This window comes from Bombina bombina, chromosome 2 (genome assembly GCF_027579735.1).
Source record: "Bombina bombina isolate aBomBom1 chromosome 2, aBomBom1.pri, whole genome shotgun sequence".
NCBI classification, from domain to species: domain Eukaryota; kingdom Metazoa; phylum Chordata; class Amphibia; order Anura; family Bombinatoridae; genus Bombina; species Bombina bombina.
The window spans coordinates 346,761,660-346,788,438 of record NC_069500.1 but is presented as its reverse complement, the minus strand read 5'-3'; the positions used below and the strand labels follow the sequence as shown (position 1 = coordinate 346,788,438).

The 26,779-nt window shown below is 37.8% G+C and overlaps 1 protein-coding gene across 1 annotated transcript in view; it reads left to right on the top strand.

Annotated features, from left to right (window-relative positions):
* BRAP (BRCA1 associated protein) overlaps positions 1–26,779 on the top strand; it is an 84,701-nt gene that overhangs the window by 19,713 nt on the left and 38,209 nt on the right. The window contains exons 5-7 of the mRNA XM_053701715.1: positions 9,133–9,246; positions 9,450–9,598; positions 16,015–16,090. Coding sequence (XP_053557690.1) covers positions 9,133–9,246; positions 9,450–9,598; positions 16,015–16,090 — 339 coding nt within the window. The remainder of the gene's footprint in view (positions 1–9,132; positions 9,247–9,449; positions 9,599–16,014; positions 16,091–26,779) is intronic.

The following is a 26,779-nucleotide window of genomic DNA, read 5'->3' as shown; positions in this document are numbered from 1 at the left end:
GAATTTGGTTCTGGGGGCTCTTCAAGCTCCTCCGTTTGAATGCATTCATTGGACATTAAATTACTTTCTTGGAAAGTTTTGTTCCTTTTGGCCATCTCTTCTGCCAGAAGAGTTTCTGAATTATCTGCTCTTTCTTGTGAGTCTCCTTTTCTGATTTTTCATCAGGATAAGGCGGTGTTGCGAACTTCTTTTGATTTTTTACCTAAGGTTGTGAATTCTAACAACATTAGTAGAGAAATTGTGGTTCCTTCATTATGTCCTAATCCTAAGAATTCTAAGGAGAAATCATTGCATTCTTTGGATGTAGTTAGAGCTTTGAAATATTATGTTGAAGCTACTAAGAATTTCAGAAAGACTTCTAGTCTATTTGTTATCTTTTCCGGTTCTAGGAAAGGTCAGAAGGCCTCTGCCATTTCTTTGGCATCTTGGTTGAAATTTTTAATTCATCATGCTTATGTCGAGTCGGGTAAAACTCCGCCTCAAAGGATTACAGCTCATTCTACTAGGTCAGTTTCTACTTCCTGGGCGTTTAGGAATGAAGCTTCGGTTGATCAGATTTGCAAAGCAGCAACTTGGTCTTCTTTGCATACTTTTACTAAATTCTACCATTTTGATGTGTTTTCTTCTTCTGAAGCTGTTTTTGGTAGAAAAGTACTTCAGGCAGCTGTTTCAGTTTGAATCTTCTGCTTATATTTTCAGTTTTTTTCTTTATAAGATTTAAACTTTATTTTTGGGTGTGGATTTTTTTCAGCGGAATTGGCTGTCTTTATTTTATCCCTCCCTCTCTAGTGACTCTTGCGTGGAAGATCCACATCTTGGGTAGTCATTATCCCATACGTCACTAGCTCATGGACTCTTGCTAATTTCATGAAAGAAAACATAATTTATGTAAGAACTTACCTGATAAATTCATTTCTTTCATATTAGCAAGAGTCCATGAGGCCCACCCTTTTTTGTGGTGGTTATGATTTTTTTGTATAAAGCACAATTATTCCAATTCCTTATATTTATGCTTCACACTTTTTTCTTATCACCCCACTTCTTGGCTATTCGTTAAACTGATTTGTGGGTGTGGTGAGGGGTGTATTTATAGGCATTTTGAGGTTTGGGAAACTTTGCCCCTCCTGGTAGGAATGTATATCCCATACGTCACTAGCTCATGGACTCTTGCTAATATGAAAGAAATGAATTTATCAGGTAAGTTCTTACATAAATTATGTTTTTACACAGCCTTGTTTGCACAAACTCCATTTTATTGCCTGTTTTGTTTTTGTTTTATTTTTTTGTATGTCCCTAATTGCAGAAGAGAAAGCTATAAATAGAAAACATGGTGGTGCCTATTACTAGAGTACTTTATTGAAATTAAACCTTTACACTTATATCTTCAGTATTTAAACAACTAATATAATTGTAAAACATACATCTACATATTATTTGAAGGGTATTCTTTGCTTTGAATACTTCATTATGTTTTCTGATATGTTTGCTGTAATCTTAAAGGGACAGTAAAGTCAAAAGTAAACATAAATTGACTAGAAAGAGATTTTTTTTTTTTTTTTTTTTTTTTTACAACTTCCCAATTTACTTGGTATCCTTTGTTAAAGATGAATCCTAGGTGAGCTCAGGAGCATGCCTATGTCTATAGCCATTTAGCAGCTGTTTTGGAACATTGTTTATTGGAGTGTTATACAGTATTGCAAATACCTTTTTATGTGCACTCTCCTAAGCTCCTATCAGCCTACCAAATTTTACTCTTCAGCAAAGGATGCCAAAGGAGCAAAGTATATTTTATAATAAAAGTAAATTGGAAAATTGTTTAAAATTGCATGCTCTGTCCAATTCATTAATGTTTAATTTTGATGTTATTTTCCCTTTAAAGATATAAGCCAGATTACAAGTGGAGCGCTATTTAACACTCTCACTCAAGCGTAAACTACACTAGAAGCAAGCTTTTTGTGCGTGTTGGGTTGCGTTCGTATTATAAGTTGAAAGTAAACAGCTATCGCTTGCGCGCTAACCCAACCCCCATAAAAAGCCGAACATACAATATCATGCACATGATAACCTATTCACCCATAGAAGTCAATGGAGATAGAAAAAAAACGCCCTACTCGAACGCAAAACCAATCGCATATTCTTAAGTAAGCTAACCCGAAATGAAAATATTTAATACATTTTTCTACATATATCTGATGTTTTTTTAGTACAATATATATCTATACCTATATATAGATGATTATACTGTATATAGGTATAGATTTATACAGATATATATATATATATATATATATATATATATATATACATATACATAATGACATTGGAATGTGAAATATTTACAAAAAATACACAGTATAACACTTTATTAAATATGAATATTGCATAAATATGCTTTTACATGTTTTCATCTACTTAAAGTGATGGTAAATCTGAGCATTGTTACAAACGCTAGTATCACTACCATCACTAAAAATAAAGTTGAGTTTAAGTTCCCAATTTATTTAAAAAAAGGGTGCTAAACTTACCCTGACTGTGCCGCTGAACCGCCCTAAGCTTAGCTACTCCGGTCGCCCACTGTGAATTTGCACCTCTAAACCAATAGCCGTGCTAGCATAGAGAACACTGTCAGATGACACACACGGCTATTGGTTAAGTGTGCAAACGTCACCTCATTGAAGGAGAGCGATGTTCCGTGAGCGGCCTGAGTTTAGCGAGGTGCAGCAGCACAGTCAGGTTGAGTTTAGCACCTTTTTTTTTAATAACTGATGACCTAAACTCAACTTTATTTTTATTGATGGTAAATCCTAACGTTTGTTAAACGCTTGGATTTACCATCACTTTAACTGCAAAGGGCTCCAATGCACATATATAAGAATATATATATTTTCTATCTTTAGACATGTACAGTATATATTTGTATCTCTATTTTAAAGGGATACAAAGGTCAAAATTTAAATGTGCATTTCAATTTGAAATATAAGCATTTTTGCTATACACTTCCGTTAGCAAAAATGCTTCTATTGAAAGTTATTACTGTTTTTCTGCACCATACACACACATCCTGTGAAGGCCTGTTCACTTGTATTCAGACACTAAACCTTCTCAGAGAGCTGGCACTGGTGTGTATTGCTTCTGAAGATGTAATTTGTGTCATTCAAGCCACTGCTGACTCTCTGAGAAGGTGTAGTGCTGCAGAAAAACTGTAATAACTTTTACTAGAAGCATTTTTGCTAATGGAAGTATATCACAAAAAATGCTTATTTGAAAATAAAGTGCTCCCATGCACATTTCATGTTTGATCTTTCTATCCCTTTAAAACCCTTTGCCTAAGACCTCATATCTTTGAGCCCCTGTAACTTTTTTTTTTAGCAATATTTCTAAGTATTTTTTTTAGATAGTGTTATTATATATGTATCTGTACTTTGTAATGTATGTTTGATGTGTTTGTGACACCTTTTTTTTTGTTTAGCAAAACAGTTAATCAGAGCTTTGAGGCAGTGCTAACATGACGCGCGTTAGCTTAAATTGTGCTCAAGCGATCGTATTTACTTTCAACTTGTAATACAAGTGGATAACCTGACGCGAGTAACTGTTAGCTCTCCACTCTAAATCTGGCCCATAGATGGTTCAGCTAATACTTTCAATGTTTCAGGGTTTTTTTGTTTTTTTTTAGTTTTTCTTTTAGTTTATCTTTATTAAACTTTTAAGAAAAAAGGATTACAAAAACAAATAAGCTTGATGAATATGGCATTGAAAGTTTCGGTATCAGCAATATAATATCCAGTTAAGTTTCATGATCGCATTTTTGGACAGATATACAGATGTAGCCGAAAGTATTGATACCCTTCAACTTTTTTTAGGAAAACGCACAATTTTCTCTGAACTAAGTAACAATTGACAAAAGTATTTGGTATCCATAATTCTTTATTTTAAATGTAATAGAACAGAAACTTTACTTTTGGTTCATGAGTTCACATATTACCGTAAACAGTAAAACACATGAGAATGGCACGGACAAAAAAATATTGGTACTGTAAGGTTACTTATCCATACTGGGTCTAGGTGAACGCCGAGAGTACCACTCTCCTTCTCGGCGTCCCATGTGGAGGGACGCCAAGACCTCTGCCTGTCTTCAGCTGCGTCTGCAGCTCTCTAGGCGCACGCTGCCTACATTTTAAAGGGCCATGTGTCAATTATAGGAACTCCCACCTGGAGGACTCAGGTGCAGGAGTTCCTATAAAAACTCACGCAGCCCATCATTCTGGGCTGAGTTATTACCCTCTTACCTTGCTCATGAGACTAAAGCATACTTACCTGGTTCCTGTGTATGCTCTTCTTGCTCCTGAGACCAAAGCATACTTACCTGGTTACTGTGTATGCTCACCTTGCTCCTGAGACCAAAGAATGGTCACTTTGCTCCTGAGACCAAAGCATACTTACCTGATACCTGTGTATGCTCACCTTGCTCCTGAGACCAAAGCATACTTACCTGATACCTGTGTATGCTTACCTTGCTCCTGAGACCAAGCATACCTTGCACCTACAAATGCTCACCCTGAAAGTCAAGCATAATCACCTGATAAAGGTGTATGCTCACCTTGTTCCTGAATCTGTGCCTGCAGGGCCTATCTGGTATCCCGTGACAGTCTCACCAACAGTACCCGCTGCGTATCCTGTGCCTGCTGAAAAACCTGTGTCTACCATACCAGTGACAGCCTTCGCTAAATCAGCTGTGCCTGCTGAACCTATCTGGTATCCTGTGACAGCCTCACCAACAGTACCCGCTGGTTATCCAGTGCCTGCTGAGAGACCAGTGTCTACCATACCAGTGACAGCCTTCTTTAAACCAGTTGTGCCTGCTGTACCTATTAGGTATTCTGTGTCATCTCACCTTTTTGCTGCTCAATTAAAAAAAGTGTCTATTGGACTTTGTTACTGCTAAAAGATTTTAGTCATTTGCATAAGGCCTTTTCTGTGATCTTCAGTCTGAATTACCAACTGTTCTTTTGCTTATCAATCAGTAAAGCTTTCAAAAGGCCTTTAATTTGTTCTGTGTATCTGTTCCTGCATTCAGAGTTCCTCACAGGTACTCTTAACCTAATATTTTGTAGAACAGCCTGTGGAGACAATAACTGTAATCAACCGTTTTCTGTAGCTCTGATTAAGATTTCTACACTTTTCAACTGGGATTTTGGCTCTTCTTAAACAAACTGCTCCAGTTCTCTCAGATTTGATGGGTGCCTTTTCCCAACTGTGGGTGTCAGCTCTTTCCACAGATGTTCAATGGGATTCAGATCTGAACTCGTAGAAGGCCATTGTTTTGTTCTCATCTATACTTGGGAGCTTTTTGAGGTATGTTTCGGGTCAATATCCTGCTGGAGGACCCATGACCTGCAACTGAGACACAGCTTTCTGATTTCATTGTGTGCTGCACAGATTCTAGGTACCCAGTGCCAGAGACAGCAGAGTAACCCTAAAACATCACTGAGCCTCCTCTATGTCTCATGGTAGACATGCTGTTATTGTTTTATTTTTTTCCTTCTGTAAACATGGAGTTATTTGCAAAAAAGCTCTCCTTTTGTGTCTGCCAAAAAGACATTTTCCCAGACAGACTATGGCTTGTCAGCATGCATTTTGGCAAACTCCAGTCATGCTTTTTTGTGTTTCTCTCTCAGAAGTGGGGTCTTCCTAGGTGTTCTACAATGGAGCCCATTTTCATTCAGACAGCGACGGATGGTGCAACTTAAAACTGTTGCTCCTTGAGCTTCAACATTGGCTTGGATCTGTTTTAAAGTTGTACTTGGTTCTTTCTCCACCATTCGAACAATCTATCTCATCATTTTTGGGTCAATTTTCCTCTTGCAGCCACATCCAGGGATGTTGGCTACAGTCCCATGTGCCTTAAACTTCTTAATAATATTGGAGACAGTGTTCACAGGAACATCAGGCTCTTTAGAGATGGTCTTGTATCCTTTACATTGACCGTGATTGGCTATTACCTTCTTTCTAACTTCCTCAGACAACTCTGGTTTTCCTTCTTTTTTATGTTCATTTAGATACACATAGAGACACACAACAGCAGAGTGAGTCATTTTCCCCATTTAAACTTGCTGAATGAGTAATTTTAAGACACCTGTGATACTAATTAAGAGAATGGTCTGCTTGAAGTATCACTACAAAACATTTATTTATTGTAACTTCTAAAGGTATTAACCCCTTAGTGGCCAGACCATTTTTACATTTTCTTACCGTTAAGGACCAGGGCTGTTTTAACATTTCTGCAGTGTTTGTGTTTAGTTATAATTTTCCTCTCTCATTTACTGTACCCTCCACATATTAATATAACGTTTTTTCTCGCCATTAAATGGACTCTCTAAAGATACCATTATTTTCATCATATCATATAATTTACTATAAAAAATTTTTATAAAATATGATGAAAAAAAACACACTTTTTCTAACTTTGAACCCCAAAATCTGTTGCACATCTACAACCAGCAAAAAACACCCATGCTAAATAGTTTCTAAATTTTGTCCTGGTTTTAGAAGTACCCAATGTTTACATGTTCTTTGCTTTTTTTCTCCAAAATTACCGATAGTTACACTGTAACACTGATATCGGTCAGGAATCCCTGAATAACCCTTCACATGTGTGTTTATATTTTTTTTTTTAGTAGACAACCCAAAGTATTGATCTAGGCCCATTTTGGTATATTTCATGCCACCATTTCACCGCCAAATGCGATCAGATAAAACAAATCGTTCACTAACTTTTTCACAAACTTTAGATTTCTAACTGAAATTAATTACAAACAGCTTGTGCAATTATGGCACAAATGGTTGTAAATGCTTCTCTGGGATCCCCTTTGTTCAGAAATAGCAGACATAAATGGCTTTGGCATTGCTTTTTGGTAATTAGAAGGCCACTAAATGCCGCTGCGCACCTTACTTGTATTATGCCCAGCCGTGAAGGGGTTAATTAGGTAGCTTGTAGGGTTAATTTTAGCTTTAGTGTAGAGATCAGCCTCCCACCTGACACATCCCCACCCCCCAAAGGTCACCCCAATCTTAAGCACTGGCAGAAATAAAAATAAAAGGTACTTTCTCTGTGAATGAAATCACAAGACAAAGGCACCTCCTAGTGTGATACAGTCGATACAAAATGGATAATTTGGATAACAAATGGATACTCACAAATGGAGCAGCACCCAATTGTGCTCAGTCAGGCCTACTGGGAACTTGCAGTGTCCAAGCTCACTGTCACAGCGGTAATGCTGGTCTCTCCAATATCCTCAATGAATGCAATAATCTCAGACTCTCAATTATGGTTAAAAATTCCTGAATGAGCGCAATTGGGTGCTGCTCCATTTGTTATCCAAATTATGCATTTGTATCCAGAAGGTTTGTATCCAGATCATTTACCTGGCAAGGAGCTGACTCCAGATTGGGTGAGATTACTACATCTGACACATCATTTGGATGCAGATGTTTCATATGAATCCTTCAAAGGACACCATGACCTTGGGACTTATCTAAGGACTGACACCTTGAACAGATAAGAGTCAACATGACTTATTGTTCTTATTCATATTTTATTACTTATAATAACAGTATATCATATTTCTTGTCATACAGTTTTTTTGGTTGTATGTCTGCTTTTATATTATATATATATATATCACATTAAATATATTAGATAGGGGGAATGTGGTATTCCTATATAGATCCTACTATCTATATAGAGTTGACACTTAGTGTGTACAACAGGTTATTAAAAATAAGTTTGTTTTTTTTTAAATATATTTTCTGCAGGGTAGTATTCCCATCCCCCCCAAACAGCTCTCTAACCCTCCCCCTCTACCTATTAGCCGCCATGTTAGGTACTGGCAGCTGTCTTCCACCGTGCTACATATTTTCCGTAGTGTAAGCGGTCCCACCCGCTCTCGTCCGCCTCCTCCAGCGATGGGCCGCCTCCCTGCCATCCCTCCCATGCACGAAGCCTCAACATTGAGGCATCGCTGCAATACCCTGAAAGCGGCTGGAGGCGATCACGATAGCTTCCAGCGCTTGAAACCCCAGAGGACGTGCACAAATTACATTGTGCACAAATTATATGCAGCTTGGGTGTTTTTTTTTGCTTTACTTTTCTATGCCATTCCATTTACAGGCAGCTGTCAAACTGCATTTACAGTATTTGGGGGTCATTAACATTTTTTTTTCTTACATTTGGTAAATGTACAAACATGGTAGTGATGTTGCCATGTACTTTCTTTTGATGTTCATGGAGTTTTTTTTAGGGTTTTCACAGACCTGGAAGAAAGCTGTAACCGACCACATGAAACATTTGCTTTATAAAAAAATGATACATTTCTGTTCCCTATTTAAGACATTGTTTAGTAGATTAATTCTGCTGTGTAGTTTCTGATTTGGGCAGTATAGTGGTCCAAATATAAAAAAGATTTTATTTAAATTTTTTGTTGTATTACTAACACTTTTATATTACACTCTTCACAAGTACATAGATTATTATTATTATTATTATCAGGTATTTGTAGAGCGCCAACAGATTCCGCAGCGCTGATAGATAGATGCAAAGATATACACACATAAGCCTCTTTTATTCCATACAAGTCTTGTGAGAGTGCAGTATAATTGATGAGAATGGGAAGAGAATAAATAGTGAAGCCCTGTAAGGTCAAATATCTTATTAGAAATTTAGCAAGCCATATTTATAATAAGGCTGTTTTAAAGTCCCTTACAATACTAGACTATTAATGAGACTATTAAATTAATCTGCTGCTCTAGTATATTCTATATTACACTGCACTGTGTGCGTGTGGACCAGATTTGGGACTAACAATGTTCTGTTCATAGATGTGTTAAACAATAGCAGTGGTTTCTTTGTGATTAGAGTATAGACGTGGTGTAAAGTGAAGAGGTGACAGTCATGTGATCTGTATGTTATAGCCAGCTGATGTCTATTTTCCAGTAACTGCTCTTGCTGTTCAGAGTGCTGTCACAACCTGTTTACCTGGATTATGGGATAATCTAGTATAGCTTGGGACCTATGAAATACAGCTTCATAAGATAATAGAAAAAAACGTTGCTAACATATTTGTATTTTGACTTTAGACTGATGCTGATAGCTTTTACATGTCAAGCAATGGACGCCAGTTTAACTCTATTGAAGAAGATGTTTGTCAGCTGGTGTATGTAGAGAGGGCAGAGGTGTTTAAGTCTGAAGATGTGAGTATACTTCATTTTCTCTTTTCCGTTATTTTACATTAATGAATACAATGTCAATTCAGTGTCTGTTTCAATGTTTAGTGTGTAAAGAACTGCATTACTGTGATTTTTACTTTTTTTTTTTTTTGTTGGGGGGGGTTGTATTTAAAAATTTCAGTTAGTCAATGATTACATATTCCTTGTTTATTGACTGTGTTTTCCAGGGTGCAAGCCTACCTGTGATGGATCTGACAGAGCTTCCTAAGTGTACAGTGTGCCTAGAGCGGATGGATGAATCTGTTAATGGAATTTTGACAACGGTTTGCAATCACAGTTTTCACAGTCAGTGTCTGCAGCGATGGGAGGACACTACGTAAGTTTTATGTTATGTTGAGATTACACAATGATTGAATTTATTTGATTTATATAGTTGGTATTTCAGGCTTACTCACACAATGTAAAGACATGTTTGCCAGTAATCAATATTTTATGGAACCTTTTTTCCAATTCGAAAACACAATAGCAATTTGTTGTATTTTTTAGCTTTAATTTGATTTGCTACAGTTTGTCATTCATTGTGTGTGTGTGTGCAACAGTGATGCAAAACATAATTGATATTGTTTTCTAAGCACATGTAAATTTAATCATAGTGTACGGATATTTGTTTCATTACAACATGGAATGGCAGTAACATAGAAACATACATTTTGCCATCTTCTAAGAATAATAGTGGTCATTCAGGTAATTGTATTTCATTTGTATAGCCTAGGGGAGTATTTTGACCTAGGCAAACATGGCACTTGCCTAGGGCGGCAGATTGTTTTGGGGGGCAGCATTTTTTGAGTCTCATTACACACACACACACACACACACCATAAATATACACACATCCTCGTAAACTTGAAAATTTACTTTTAAAATGGCATAGGGAAAAAACAACATTTATGCTTACCTGATAAATTTCTTTCTTTCTGGACATGGAGAGCCCACGACATCATTCCATTTACTAGTGGGATATTTAACTCCTGACCAGCAGGAGGAGGCAAAGAGCACCCCAGCAAGGCTGTTAAGTATAACTGCCTTACCCATAACCCCTAGTCATTCAGCCGAAGGAAATGGAAAAAGAAGAAACACAAGGGTGAAAAATGTGACTGAGTTTTACTAAAAAAAACTGCTGAATTATAAATAAAAAAAGAGGATGGGGTTGTGGACCTAAACAGAAGGCACCACTGCTTGAAGAACCCTTCTCCCAAAATAAGCCCAGGATGAGGCAAAAGTATAAAATTTGTTTAATTTGGAAAAAGTATGCAAAGAGGACCATGTTGCCACCTTGCACATCTATTTCACAGAAGGTTCATCTTTGAAAGCCCAAGAAGAGGAGACAGCCCTAGTGGAATGAGCCACTAATCATACTTCTTAACCAGAGGGAAAGAGTAGTAGAAGAGGCCTTCTGACCGTTACGCTTTCCAGAGAAAATAACAAAAGGGGCAGAAAAAATCCTAAAATCTTCAGTAGCTTGAAGGAAAACCTTAGAGCACGCACAAAATCCAAGTTATGCAAAAGACCTTTCTTATGAGAAGAAGGATTAGGACAAAAAGAAGGAACTTTATTAAAGATTCAAATTAGTACTAAGGACCGTCTTATCTGCATGAAAGATAAGACAAGAAGAAACACACTGCAAAGCTGAGAGTTCAGAAACTCTGTGAGCGTAAGAAATAATGAGAAACAAAACCTTCCAAGGTAACAACTTTATATCTACAACTTGTATCGGCTGAAACAGAGAACTAGGTTAAGGCTCCAAGGAGGAGCAACTGGTTTAAACACAGGCCTGATGCTGAGCAGGGCCTGAAAAAAACGTAAGCATCCGGTAACTCTGCCAGATGATGATGCAAAAGGATAGACAGAGCAGAAATCTGACCTTTCAAAGTACTGACTGACAAACCTTTGTTCCAGGCCATCCTGAAGAAAGGATACAATTCTTGGAATCCTCACTCGGCTCCAAGAAAAACCTCTAACTTCACACCAAAAAAGATATTGACGCCATACCGTATAGGAAATTTTATGAGAAACAGGTTTACGAGCTTGAAGCATAGTATCAAAGACTGTCTTCGAAAAAACCTTCACTAGACGTTCAATCTCCAAGCAGTCAGATTCAGAGAATCTAGATCTGGATAGAGGAAAAGATCCTAAATGAGTATGGTCCTTCCTCAGAGGTAACTTCCAAGAGGGAAGATATGACACCTTCACCAGATCTGCAACCCAGATTCTGCTAGGCCAGGCAGGATCTAGTAGTATCACAGACGCTCTGTCCTGCTTGATACAAGCAATGACTCGGGGAAGTAGAGCAAACGGAGGAAACAGGTAAGCTAGCCTGAAATTCCAAGGAACTGCCAGGACATTTATTAGGGTGGCCTGAGGATCTCTTGATCCTGAACCATACTTTGGAAGCTTGGCGTTCTGATGAGACGCCATCAGATCCAATTCCGGAACCATCCACATGAGGCTTATCCTGGAGAACACCTCCGGATGGAGAGCTCACTCCCTGGGATGAAAAGTCTGTCTGCTCATATAAAATGCCTCCCAGTAGTGGGAAGTGGATGGCAGATGGCAGACAATCGTGAGCTTACGCCCACTGCAGAATGCGAGTCACCTCCTTCAAAGCCAAGGAACTCTGAGTTCCCCCCTGGTGGGTGAAATAAGCCACTGAGGTGATGATGTCCAACTGGAATCTGAGGCCAAGCTATTAATTGAAGATTGCTCTCAACTCCAAGAAGATTATGGGGAGAAGAGATTCCTCCCGAGTTCACAGACCCTGAACTTTGAGAGAGTCCCAAATTGCTCCCCAGTCTAATAGGCTGGCATCCGTAGTCAAAATCACACAGGAAAGTCTCAGGAAACAAGAGTTCCGAGCCAGAAAATCCTGTGAAATCCAGAAGAGAAAGACTAACTAGCTTATTAACATACATTCAAGGAAAAAAGCAGCTGTAGCTGGTTTCAAACTGCAGCTGGCTGTTCTTGATAGAGGATCTAGATCTATCCTCTGCAATAAATCTGAATGGTCTCCGTTCCTCTGACCGAGCATGCATAGTTGCAGCGTTCTCAGATGAAAACTAGCAAAAAAGAATGATGTCCATGGAAGCAATCATCAGACCAGTCACCTTCATGCATAGAGCCACCGTGGGTGAATAGCAGACTGGAGAGAAAGGCACGAAGAAAGAAGATGGATTTCCCGTCATGAAAATATTCATGGATAGGGAAACTATGATTGTCCCTAAAAAAAAAAACACACCCTTGTATCTGGAACAAGAAAACTCCTTTTCTGATGCACTTTCCATCCGTAGAGACGTAGAAAAGACAACAACATCTCTGTATGAGATTTTGCTAGATGAAAAGATGACACCTAGGTAAGGTGCCACAGCAATTCCCTGTGATCTTACCACTGCTAAAAGAGCCCCCAGAACTGTAAATATTCTGGGAGCTGGGGCAAGACCACAAACTGGAAATGTTTGTCCAGAGAGGCAAACCTCAGAAAACAACGATAATCCTTAATGGGAACATGAAGATACACGTCCTTCTGGTCTAAGGTCGTCATGTGACCTTCCTCAACCCAGAAAAGAATGGAACAAAAAGTTTCCATCTTGAAGGACGGAAACCTGAGGAATTTGAAAGGCACTCTAGTTCAACTCCTGGCCTAGGAAAGGACGGAAAATTCCATCTCTTTTGGGAACCACAAGAAATCTCTAACCGAAGGAACCCTGAGATTAAAATAAAATTCTTGACCCTACTCCTCTGCGGGAACTGGAACAAGCACTCCCAGGTAAGACCGACCCTTCACGTAGTTGAAGAAGACTGCAGGAAACTTAAACAGAAAAAACCTGCCCTTGGAGAAGCAAGACCTGAAACCTAGGGATACTATTTTCCCGGTCCCAGGATCTGGGAATACTTGCAAACCGGAGGAAGGAAAAAAACCTTTAATTGGCATGCTGGCATCCCAGATAAAATTATTAGCAAGGTTCAAAATCTGGATCCTATCTAGGATCTTAGCTTCAGAAACTATACCAGACAAAACATTGCCTCAGCAATAATTGCGATTGGTGACATTGAAAAACTCCTGCAAAAGAACATCTTTCTTAAGTAAGCCATTAGCTTCCATGGTAACCCAGAAAGAATAACTATCCTCAACAAGGATAGCGAAACTCTGACTCTTTACGTAGGAAAACAGAGGCATTAAAAATTATCCCAGAAGCTGACACTCATCTTGAGATGTCTGCAGAGAAGATCAAATCCCTGCAAAGAACATAGCAGTGCTATAAAAATAAATTTTTCTGAATGATAAGAGAAAAAAGTTATATACAAGTCCTAACCAGCATATTACTATGTTGTGCTACGCTAGAGATTGAATCCCTTGATATACATAAAAGGACAAAGAAAAATATATACATGAAACTGTCACCAGATGGCAGTAGATAAAACCATCTAGAGAATATGTCTAGAAAAAGAAAATGCAGAAAAAAGGCAGTATAAATGATATGAACATAAAGGTAGACCCTTTACCACTGTGTTAAACTTAAGCCCAGTTATCATAAAAATAACGGCCAATATATAGACTACTGCCATTCGTTACAGAGCATGAATAAGGTAGCAATACCGAAACGTTGCTGTTAATGTTGTGTTGTGCCTAATAAACACAATTGTTTGCTGCTACTCTCTTTGGATTTTTTTGGCCATTCGTTACAGTACCAGGACTAGGCGTTCATGAAATAACTGCATGTACTTCCTCTAGGCTGTGAACCACGAATGCGGCTAATATAACACCATTAACCCTTTGAGTGCTAAAGACGGCTCTGAGCCGTCGCAGAGTTTCTCACTCAGAGCCGTCGCTAGCACTCTCCCACCTTGAAGGAGATCTGGGGGCTCCTACCCCGGCGATCGTGCCTGTATCGTGACAGGCATCGCCGGGACTTCACGTTTTGCACAACTTTATTAACAAAATGACAATGTTAAGTATAGAAAAAGGGAGCATGCTGCTTAGAAGCCTGTATTTCATGCATCTAAGCAGCTACAGACCCCCAAGATCCACCGTTGGAAAGGTAATCGCATAACCTTTCCAACAGTGTAAGTATTGGGGATCTGGGGGGAAAAAAATTAAAAATTACTGCGCCCTTACTGTTCCCTGCCATTTACTGTGTGCTGCAAAGCAGCCAAATACCCCAATGCCAAAAAATTTACAAGCGCTTTAGTTGTGGACCGGGAATGCGGTCATCTACACCAGCGCTCTTTACACAAGCGCCCCTAGTGTGTGCTGCGCCTATACAGTGTGCTGTGAATGCAGCCAAAAATCCGGAGCCATATTTAAACAAATTTCCCAGCTGTGGATCACAAATGCGGTCAAAACACTGGTGCTTGACTACACAAGCACTCCCACTACATACAGTGAGAGCTGCGAATGCAGCCATTTATCAGTGCAAAAGAAACACACGCAGAGCTGCGAATGCAGCCATTTATCAGTGCAAAAGAAACACACGCACCACAGCCGAGGACCACTACTGCGTGCAGCAAAATACACCTACATAGTGTAGCTATAAGGCCTGAACCTTCAAATATGACCGAACTCGTATAACTGGTGCGAACAGGCATACTGTGCCATCATACTGGATATGTTGGAAAATAAGCCCTCAGAGCACTATATAAGGACCGCAAAAACAGCCGGAGAAGGGAAGATAAATGAGAAATAAAGTAACCACATAACCCTCTACTCACACACCATAAGAACAGGGTTAGCAATAGAAATACCCTGCTATGCTAAGTGCCAGTCAACATTCAAATTAATGTTACATAATTCTGCACTATGTAGAATTATGTAACATTAACCTAGCAACACCTGCAAAAGAAAAAAGAATTTAAAAGATTTAACCCCAAAACCCATACTTACCTTACCTTACTCGCCAGCCTCTTCTGCTCTTGTGGTTTCGTCAACAGCGCATCACAGGTACGCTGTCTAATCACAGTGCGTCAGGTCATGCCGTTGAACTACATGTAGCGTGCTCCAACACTGTCGGCTGCTTTACCCAGCGCAGGAGCACGCTACATGTAGTTCAACAGGAGGACCGACTGCACTGTGATTAGGCAGCGTGGTTGAAGAAACCAGAAGAACAAAAGAGGCTGGTCAGAAAGGTGTAAGGTAAGTATGGGTTTGGGGGGGGTTAAATCTTTTTCTCGTTTGCAGGTGTCGCTAGGTTAATGTTACATAATTCTACACATAGTGCAGAATTATGTAACATCAATTTGAAAGTTGACTGGCACTTTAAGGAGACGAGCAAGTGTCCAAGTAGTTAAATGAATTGTTTTCTTAATTTTATGATTTTCAAGCAAAACGAGGCAGTTCCTTGTGGTAATGAGAGGATTTTTAACCAAAATGTTATAATCTCCTTTTTGTCTAAAATAGCAAAATATTATTATCAAGACTCACGCTATAGAATGTTTGAGAAAGTACAGATTAAACCCAAATATAGAGGGGCTTCAGATAAAGCACATGTGAGATTTGCTCTTCATCTTTATGCATTTGTTGTCTTTCTTTTTGTTTTTTAATTGGAGATTTTTCTACTTCTATAGCTTGCCAAAATGTTGACCTGATAAGTGTGAGAGGTTGGTATAGAGGGCACTCTGTGTCTACAAGTAGGCATTAAGCTATTATTTACTAATAATGACTTCCCTTTAAAAGTAGAGAGGTATATTTCTATAGTTAAATAAATGAGTAGTAGATTTTTTTTATTTATTTTTTTATTACAGATGTCCTGTGTGCCGATACTGCCAAACCCCGGAGCCCGTGGAAGAAAACAAGTGCTTTGAATGTGGTGTTCAGGAAGTATGTTGACATTAAAACCTTTAAAGGGACATTAAACAGTAAATAAAAGCTACATATAATGATGTATTCATAACAAAGACTAGCATGACACTAATATGCAGATGTATTTCTTAAAATTGTTAGTTGTTTAATATTGAATAAATAAGGGTAAAGTTTTAGCATCTATAAAGTACTCTCATTTCTATCAAGTAACGAGTGTCATTGTGTTGAAATCTGTTTCCTCTAGTCTAATGTCTTTTGTTGAGGACAGGTAGCAACATATATAAAACGGGCACTGAAGTGTGCAAACAATGACTGTGTGGCGTATGACCATTTTTTTTTTATCCTTTATTTATAACCAATAAAAGGTACAAAAGTAAATACAAATTGTATTCTCAAGCCACCTCGCAGGGTGTAATAATAAGCACAAACAACAGTAATGCAAAAAAACAAAAATTCAAATATCATACAGTTGAAATTATGGTAATAGGAGTCATCAAGTGGTTAATAAGCACAAAACAGTACCACATTATTGGAATTTTTAATATTATTAACACTTAACCTAAAACACAAACAAACTCATAAACAAACAAACAAACAAAAAAAAAACAAAAAAAAAAAAGGAAGGAGAACCCCCCCAATCTCTTCCTCCTCTTCTCCCCCAATCCCTCCCCCTCACCACCTTTCTATACACCCTCACAGATTACCTCTCAATAAGGATTCATCCAGGGCCAAATACGCTATAAAAAAAAGCATACTATCCGTAACTGACTCCCTTGGAACAAAAAGAGAATCAGAGACATTCTATCTATACCGACTAGGTAATTTGCCTCTTAACATAGCTTCTTCCAAAAAATTAGAGCCATGAAATGGGCGCATTATCTGCAGTTGGGTTTCCTCTGGAAATGATGAAATAAGGGGTAACCATCTCAAGAAGAAGCGTTTACTTTTCCTTTCCAGATTATCAGTAGTATCATATTGCTCTAGAGTCATTTGATTTAGTAAGATATTTTTAAATTCAGCCATCTGTGGGCTTTTCTTAGAAATCCACTGTTTCAGTATTAAGTTCCTTCCTGATAGAATTACAATATTCAAAAATTTGTTAACACCTGTTTGGGTAGAGTTACTTATAAGGAAAAATATATGAATATCTTGTAATTTAAATGTGCAGTTGCACAGTTTTTCAAACCAGAAATTTATTTTACACCAGAATTTTTGGATTTTAGGACATTTCCAGAAATAGTGATATATATCGGCTGCTGGAAATCTACATTTACTACAGTCACTTGTTGACTGTCTCCCTCATTTGGCTGTCAATGCTGGTGTAATATATGTCATATTCAAAATCTTCACATGTGATTCTCTCCAAGAGATGGAGGCTGTGGTGGAATCCACCAGGGCAAAGCTGTTTTGAATTGTATCCAATTGGGGCATTATACTCAATTCGATTTAGATTACCTGCCCCCTGATAGCCCTTTATCGTTTTATATAGGGAAGATATCGCTCTTTTTCCATTCCTATAGAGTTCAATAATGGGGGTTAATCTATCCCAGGCAGTTAGATTGGGTTGGTTTTGGAATAACTCATGGAAATAGTGTCTTACCTGTAAATAGGCGAAAAATTGCTTATTGGGAATATTAAATTCTCTTTGAAGCTCGTTAAAAGGTTTACAAACCAACTCAGGATTATGAAGTTGTGTAATATATACTAAACCGTTATCTTCCCAGCTTATAAAAATAGAGTTTAGGGCATATGGAAATTCACTATTTCCATTAATAGGGAGAAATTTGGAAAAGGAGGAGTCAATCCCCAGACAGTTACAGATTTTTTTCCAGGCTAAAATAATATTTCTTATGCTTATAGAATATTTAATCTTTTCTGGCAGTTTAACCTTTTCCAGATGTAACAGAGCTTTCAGCGAATAAGGTTTGAGAGATTGTTGGTCCAGGGATAGGGAGGTATAATAATCAGAGTCTGTAATCCAATCAAAAGCAAACTTACCTAGACAGGCCCAGTTATAGATTTCAATATCAGGGAGAGCTAGCCCACCTTTATGCCTTGGGAGTGTCAGTCTGTAATGCGACAGGGCTGTCCTCTTTCCATTCCACAGAAATTTTGTACATATTTGTCTAAAAAACACAAGATCCCTCCTGGAGACAAACAAAGGAATACTCTGCATTACATAAAGAATCTTAGGAAAAATCATAATTTTTATCAAATTAATCTTCCCAGATAGTGAAAGAGGAAATTTCGACCAATTTAATAGATCTTTGTGAATTTCGTCCCATAATGGAGTAAAATTCAGATTGTACCACTCATTGGGGTTTTTAGATATTTTGATACCTAAATATTTTATAAAGCTATTTGCTGTTGAGAAAGGGGTTTCCTGTAAACCATTTTTGTGCTTATATAGCCACAATATTTCAGATTTATGATGATTAACTTTATAACCTGAAAACGTACCATAGTCCTCCAGAATTTTTAAAATAAGCGGAATATTCCTCTTTGAGTCTCTTAAAAAAATCAATAGATCGTCTGCATATAAAGAGAGTATTACCTGAGTATGCCCTATGAAGATACCCTCAAGTTCCTTTCTAAGAAGGCTTTTTCCGCGTCAAGCGTTAGAATGGCAAAATCAGATGGTAACTTTATACTCTTTTTTGCGTTTTTCCCAAAAATACTCTATTACAGACTGCAACTTCCTTAAGTTGTTAGTCGAATTTCTCCCTGACATGAATCCAGTTTGATCCTTGTGTATCAGTAAATGCATAAACGGCTTTAATCGTTGTGCTATTATACCTGTTAACAATTTGTAATCGTTGTTTAATAACGAGATGGGTCTATAAGACTCAATTTGTTCCGGGTCCTTGTCTTTCTTAAGTATCAGAGAAACTAAAGAAGATGTAAAAAGATTAGAATGCATTATACCTGAAGAAAAATAATGATTAAACAATTTCTCTAGTGTTGGCCAAATGTCTTCCCCTAATAACTTATACAGTTCTATAGGAAGCTGATCTGGTCCAGGGGCCTTATTAGAGGAAGCTTTTTTGATAGCTTGAGCTATCTCTTCCTCTGTGATTGGAGCATTAACTTTGTCCAGGTATTCACTAGGAATTTGTGGGATATTAATTTTATCCCAAAAGGCTTGCTTAATCTGATGGTCAATCGGAACATCTGAGAAGACTTGAACAAAATAGTCTCTTACATGGTTTCTTATAAGTTGTATGTCTGCTATTTTAACATTATCCACCTTAATAGATTCAATTGTCTGTTTCTTTTGTTTATGTTTAACCAAATTCGCTAAAAATTTCCCCGCCCTTCCTCCGTGTCTATAGTAAAATGACCGTGATCTTAGATCTTCAGCTTTAACCTTTTGGTTTAAAAAAACATCTCTTTTCTGAATGTATTTCTCCCAATTTTCCTTGGATGTGTTACTAATATATAAATTGAAAGCATTGCGGAGTTGGTTAGATAATTGAACATCACGCGCTTGTGTTTTTCGCTTTTTTAGTATCATATAAGCCTTAATCTCTCCCCTAATAACAGCCTTAAAAGACTCCCACACAATTTCAATTTTATTTAAATAATGAGAATTAAATTTGTAAAATTCCCTCCAGCGTGTCTGCAACCAACTTTTAAAATGAGTATCAGAAGCTAAATACCTGGGGAAGAAAAATCTTCCAATATTGTTTAATGTATGCGCCCTGATGTCTAAATCTAATAAGATAATCGCATGATCTGAAAGAGCGATTTCTTTAATATCAGCTCTGGATTTTAATCCCAGAACTTTCCCATTTACAAAAAAAGTGTCTATTCTAGACAGAGTCTGGTGAGATTTAGATTCGCATGTGTACATTTTACTGTCTGGATTTTGAATCCTCCATATGTCCTTTAAGTCTAGATTAGTAGTAAAATTTCTTAACAACCTTGCTTCCAATTTGCTGTTGCGGTTTTGAATCGGTTTAAGTCTATCCAAAGCTGGGAAGATAACTGCATTAAAATCACCTGCTACAACAAGATATTCAGAACAAAACTGCAGGAGCTTAACTTGCAGGCTGTCCCAGATTTTTTTATCTGGTTTGTTTGGTCCATATAAATTACATATAACCAATTTCATACCTTCTATCTCGAAGTGCAGTATAATATATCTTTCCTCTTTATCAAGTTCCTGAGAGAGAATTTTATAAGTCAAATGCTTATTAAATAGAAAGGCCACGCCTTTCTTCCTTGCGGTACAAGGGTTTGCTATCACCTCACCTACCCAACGTGTTTTTAATTTAGGAATCTCTTGGACTTTTAAATGTGTTTCCTGCAATAAGACAATATCTGAACTATGTTTTTTTAACAAGCTCAGAATACCTTTACGCTTGATAGGTGAGGTGATGCCCCCTACATTCCATGATGCTATTCTAATACTATCTTTCATCTAAAAAAAAATTCATAAGTATAGGAGCGGAAAAAATATCTGTAGAGAGGGGGGGGGGGGGAGAAAAAAACCCCCAAAAAAACAGATCGAATAAACAAACAAACATTAAAACATACTTGCAAAACCTAGCCTTCCACATTACTGCTATACAATTACTGTAACCTAGTCTAACAGACTGTAGAATGGTTAAAAAACAAAAAAGATCATTCCTGGATTGCTCAAAACTAAACCATTTGTATATAAAAGAAAAAATATAATTGTTTAAGCTTACTTTTAGAAAAATATTATCTTCTTCATTTTTACTCCAAAAAGGGTGAACAAATGTAACACAAGTATATTGATAAATCCAAATGAATAAATACCAAAGAAAAAACACAAAACAGGAAAAATCTGGCCTTCTCACAGAACCTATTTTAAATATGAGGGTAGTCAGAACAGTAATATAACATCCTAAACCAACCTTATCCGGTTTCAAAATATTTTTAAAAATCCAAATGTGCAAAAAGAAAAGAAAAAAAAGAAAGACATAACATATTCCTTATTGGCTCTGGTTTACCAGAATTATATTTCTTACTTTGAGAACTGCTCAATGTCATCCAGAGTAGCAGATTTAACCTCACCCTCATAGTGATAAAGTGAAAACTTTAAGAAACAGGGCTATAACGAACACGAAATCCCAGCCTATTAAAAAAGTTTATGTGTTACTTGCTTAACATGTGTGAAGTATCCCTGAAAAAAAAAACCCACACCTTTACAAAATTGCGTTTTGAGTATATAAGTGAACACAGTGCCTCTCAGATCATTACGAGTGACCTTAAATAATACCCTCAAATAGTGGAGAGTTAACTGAATGTTAGTGATATTAAAATAAAAAAAACTAACCAAAAAAAGAACCGGAAACCTGGCCATAATGACTAGCATTTTTCACATTCAAAATTACAACCATTAAACTACAGTTGAGGAAAGTTTTCTGCAATAAATGCATTCGCCTCTTCAGCATTGTTTAGTATAATTGATTTATCCTTATCTATAAGTTTAATCTTGGCTGGATACAATAATATTGCTTGAATTAGCTTGGTGCATATAGGCGCCATGCTACGCCTCTTTTGAGCGGTTTCTGAGGAATAGTCTTGAAATAGCAATATCTTATTAGTGCCAAGCATTAATGGGAATTTCTTTCTATAACTCCTTAATGTGTTAACTTTGTCTTGAAAGCTTAAATATTTGACTATTACTGGGCGTGCTCTTATGTTCCCATCCCTGGATTCTCTTAAAGGGCCTATCCTGTGAGCTCTTTCTATTTGCATAGAAGACAATCCCAGAATTTGGGGTAGGTGGACCGACACAAATTGTAGCAAATCTTGAAACTCTGGAGTTTCTGGTACACCTATAATTCTGAGGTTGTTTCTACGCGATCGATCTTCAAGTTCATCTAATCTTATCTGAGTTGTTTTATTTTGTATTAACTGAGATTCCAGTACCTGCTCCATTTTATGATTAGTATACTCTAGGATAGAAATCCTATCTTCAACCTCATTCATTCTTTTGGTAAATTGCTTAACCTCCTCAGATAATAGTGAAAAATCCTGCCTGACCTGATCGAATTGGGGAAGTAAGAGCTCAGCTATTTGTTTAACGATACTTTCGGAATCCAAATTACTTAAGGTTATACTCGAAGTGTCAGCAGCGCTTTCAGAACAACTATCATTGATATTTTTACCCTTCCTTTCTTTTAGTTTAGCTGGCATGGCAGGGGATTTATTTTTACCTGTGAGAACAAACTTTTCCATGAGTAAACATCAGAGAGAATAACAAATATGCAAGAAAAAAGAAACCGTGCAAATTGATGTAGTTTAAACATAAAAAAATTAAGCAATTGACCTGCACCCTTTAAGGAGAGAAAGATAAAATTTAACAAAGCAAAGCAATAATTAAGCAGTTAACCTGCACCCTTTAAGGAGAGAAGGATAAAATTTAACAACGCAGAGCATTAATACCCAAGATACAATTTATATAAAAGTGCAATGAGTCCCTGCTTTAACTTGAATGTCCCCTTTTGAAGAAAATACTTAAAACATTTCCGGCTTTTGATCTTCCAGCAAAAGATAATATACAGAACTTATTACTCTAAGGCCAGTTAACCTAAGGGAGCAGATACAAAACAATAGCACTCAGGTCAACCTTAATAGCGAGTAACAGCTAGTAGCCAAAGAGAACTTATTCAGTGTAAAGTACACTATCCTTCATTCTTTTCCTTATAGTATGTTAGTCTGACTTAGCCAGCAATACAAGGTAACCACCCGGTAAGTCTATCCTCAGGCGAGGCCAAAAAGTAAGATCCGACTTGTTAAAGCAAGGTTTTGAAGTGGTAGTACTCAGATTCAGTCAGAAAGGAATTCCAACTTAGGCAATTATGCTAGCATGTAATTTTTAACTGCAGAGTACTTGGCAGTAGGTTCAGCAGCGTATTCAGGATTTCATATATATATTTGACTATAAAACAGCATTAGAAACAATTTGGCCAGAATTAGAGCCAGGTGACTTAGCTTTGTGCTTGCTTGAGCTTAGTCCTCTCAGGAGGGAGCCAATGATAGCCCTTGTTATAACTATAGGGCATAAAGATTGTAACAGCAGAATTCCCTCCTTTAGTTCAGAAGTGTAAGTTCCCACAGACCGCTACAGCTTTTTTACTGGTGACTCTGGGTCTGCATCCAGCATAAAGGGAGAACATAACTTTTCTGCACAATTAAAGCTTACACTGAGCATTCACTAGGCAATTACTGCATAAACCCACAGAACAATCTTTTTGCTGAGCTTCTCCTTTCATATATTAAAGGGCGTTGGTTTTTATATTTCATAACAACCTTTCATTATTATAAGGCAGTTCTTGGGCTGTTGAAATCCTGCTCATTTATCTAGAAGCTTGTATTTCCCACTTAGACAATGTTTAAGGTCTCAGAAAAGCTTCTCAGCAACAACAGATGAGAGAGAAAAAATAGGAAGTCTTACCAACTTGCGAGCATATTTAGCCCTATGCTGTCCCAAGCTGCTGCTTTCACTGCTTCCATCCAGGGCAGACAAATCATCTGTAGACAGGTAGGCAGAAGATAATTCAAGTTTTATACCCAGAACCGGCTGGGGCTTGAGGATAATAGATGGCTTCTTTGTATGCAGAATTCCCAACCTGCCTGTGAGGGATTCACAGGTTGCAATAGTGAGTTTTGCAGCGGCCCAGACCACGGACCAGGACCGTGTCTATAGTGAGATCCGGGTAACAACAGCCGTATAGCAGAGGCTGTTCAATCTCCTCCAGGGGAGACCCCAGACGCTAAGAGGCGCCAAGGGGATACAGTGTTTGGCGGTGATGAAGCTCCGTGCTCCGGCCTTGCTCAGAGCACCTTCAGTACACGCACGCCATGCACGCTGTGTAGCACCGCCCCTTCCGGTCTCGGGATCAGGTGTCTGGTATCGGAGTATGACCATTTTAACGGGACAATAAAGTCAAAATGAACCTTTCATGATTCATATAGAACATTCCGTTTTAAGAGACCTTCCAATTTACTTTCATTATCTAACTGTGCAAAATATTTTTATATACACATACACATTTTCTGATCTACCAGCTACTGAGCATGTGCAAAAGTACACAGTGTATATGTATAAATATGTGATTGGCTGATAGCTGTCACATGATTCAAAAGGGGCAACAAATTTAAAGGGACATAAAACAAGTTGGGATAGAGACAAAATATAATAATATGTACTTTAATTACTTTACCTGCAAATTTATACTGCAGTGCCTCGCCATTAACCCTTTCTTTTTAGTTTCTGAATTGCAAAGCTCTAACTCCCCACACACAATTCCTTCTATGGTTGTATCTATATCTATTGTTGTTTTGGTAGAATGCAAAAGTGAATAGGGATTATCTGCTGGAGCATGCCTAGAAGTTGTGAACTCAGTTGACATAAAATACCTGTGTCTAAACACTGATAAGGGTGGGTGGAGCTGACTGCTCCAGACAGCATGGCTTTGTTACAAATTTTGCTTTTTTTTTTAAATTATTATTTTATTTTTTCAAACGTTTTATTGAATAACCATGGCGATACAATGTTCAAAATATCAGCTGGACACAAAATTCCTTACATCATCCTGAATTGTACAGCATGCTCTGTCAATCCATACATATAAAGACAAGAAAAAGACCTCTTATAAACATCATCTACAACTGAGTTCAGAGTTAATCACAGGTGTTGGAGAGATCATGTAGATCAACAGATTAACAATTGAAACGGGTCCAAGATATATGTTTCGTACAAACAAAGTACCATACAAGTCTCATATGGCTGTATCAATGAAAAGAGGAAGGAGGGGGGGCGGGGGATCCGGATGGGTTAAGTGTTGTCGAACTACAGAGTACTACTGTGTAATACTTGTTTGTGGTGGAGAGTGTATGTAAAGTCTCCCAGAAAAACTGGACGTCGTGGAAAAATTTCAGATTACCATTTTTGAAATATGAATATTCCTCTATTGCGAGGAGTTCAGTTGTGTTGTGTGCAACCACTCATGAAGCGTGGGAACTGCTGATGTTTTCCAATTGTGCGCTATTAGCTGTCTTGCACTATTAAGGCTAAATTGTAACATTTTCCATTTAATTTTACACATCTTGTCTGGCCTAAGGTTTAGGAGTGCAGTGGTAGGAGGTAGTGTAGATGAGTTACCCATGACCATTTTCAAGCGGTTTGTAATCTCTTCCCAAAAAGGATGCAGTATCTGACAACGCCACCAAATGTGTGTCATTGTGCCAGAGCCCCACACCCCCTCCAACAGGAGACATTAGCGTTGGGGTATATATTCTTAATTCTCTCAGGTGTAAGGTACCACCTAAATAGTATTTTAAGATTCAACTCAAGAATCCTAGGGGAAGGAAGATGATTTTGCGGTATTGTAAAATATATTCTGCCAGTGCTCTTTAGTGATAGGAGGACCCAGATCCACCTGCCAATGTAAATCGTAGGAGGAAGGTGGCAAAGAAAGGGATTCATCTAGCATATTTTTCGCGATTGAAAGTGACCCCCGCGGTGGCACTCCTCCAAGACATAAACGCTCAAATTTTGTTAAATCCCTCAGCAAATCATGTTTGTGGGGTGATGTTCCTACTAAGTGTATTAACTGTGCGTACTTGAGACCTTTAGAGAAAACACCTCCGGTAGTTTCAGATAACTGCGATTGTGATCGTAACGTCCCCCTTTTGAAAATGATTTTAAAATACTTGCCAGCAATTTTTTTTTAAAAAATTCTGCAAACTATTTTTACTTAAAGGGACAGTCTAGTCAAAAATAAACTTTCATGATTAAGATAGGACATGTAATTTTAAACAACTTTCTAATTTACTTTTATAACCAATTTTGCTTTGTTCTCTTGGTATTCTTAGTTGAAAGCTAAATTTAGGAGGTTCATATGCAAATTTCTTAGACCTTGAAGGCTGCCCCTTAATGCATGCATTTTGATGTTTTTTTTACCACTAGAGGGTGTTAGTTCATGTGTGTCGTATAGATAATACTGTGCTCACGCACGTGGATTTACCTAGGAGTAAGCACTGATTGGCTAATGTGCAAGTCTGTCAAAAGAACTGAAATAAGGGGGCCGTTTGCAAATGCTTAGATACAAGATAATCACAGAGGTAAAACGTGTATTAGAATAACTGTGTTGGTAATGCAAAAATAGGGTATGGGTAATAAAGGGATTATCTTTCTTTTAAAACAATAAAAATTCTGGTGTAGATGGCCCTTTAATTAGCCCTTTTAGTATATGCACAGATCTCAACATGTTTTATGCCACTTTAAGTAAGTTTTGAAATTTGTCATAAAAAAAAATCTACTGCTCATTTACAATTCAGAGTAAGTGCTATTGCATTGTCTTTTTATAATGTGTTTATTGATTATGCAATTCTACTGTAGTTAACCCCTTAACAGCTAATGTACAATGTATATCGGATGTTGTTTTCAATTGACGGGGTTAGACTGCATGAGGCCTATTTATCAAATGTATGTTGGACCTGATCCGACAGTGCGGATTAGGTCCGACAGACATTGCTGAATGCGGATAGCAACACGCTCTCCGTATTCAGCATTGCACCAGCAGCTCTTGTGAGCTGCTGGTGCAACGCCGCCCCCTGCAGACTCGTGGCCATTCAGCTGCCAGCAGGGGGGTGTCAATCAACCGATCGTACTCAATCGGGTTGAATTGTGGTGATCTCTGTCCACCTCATCAGAGCAGGCGGACA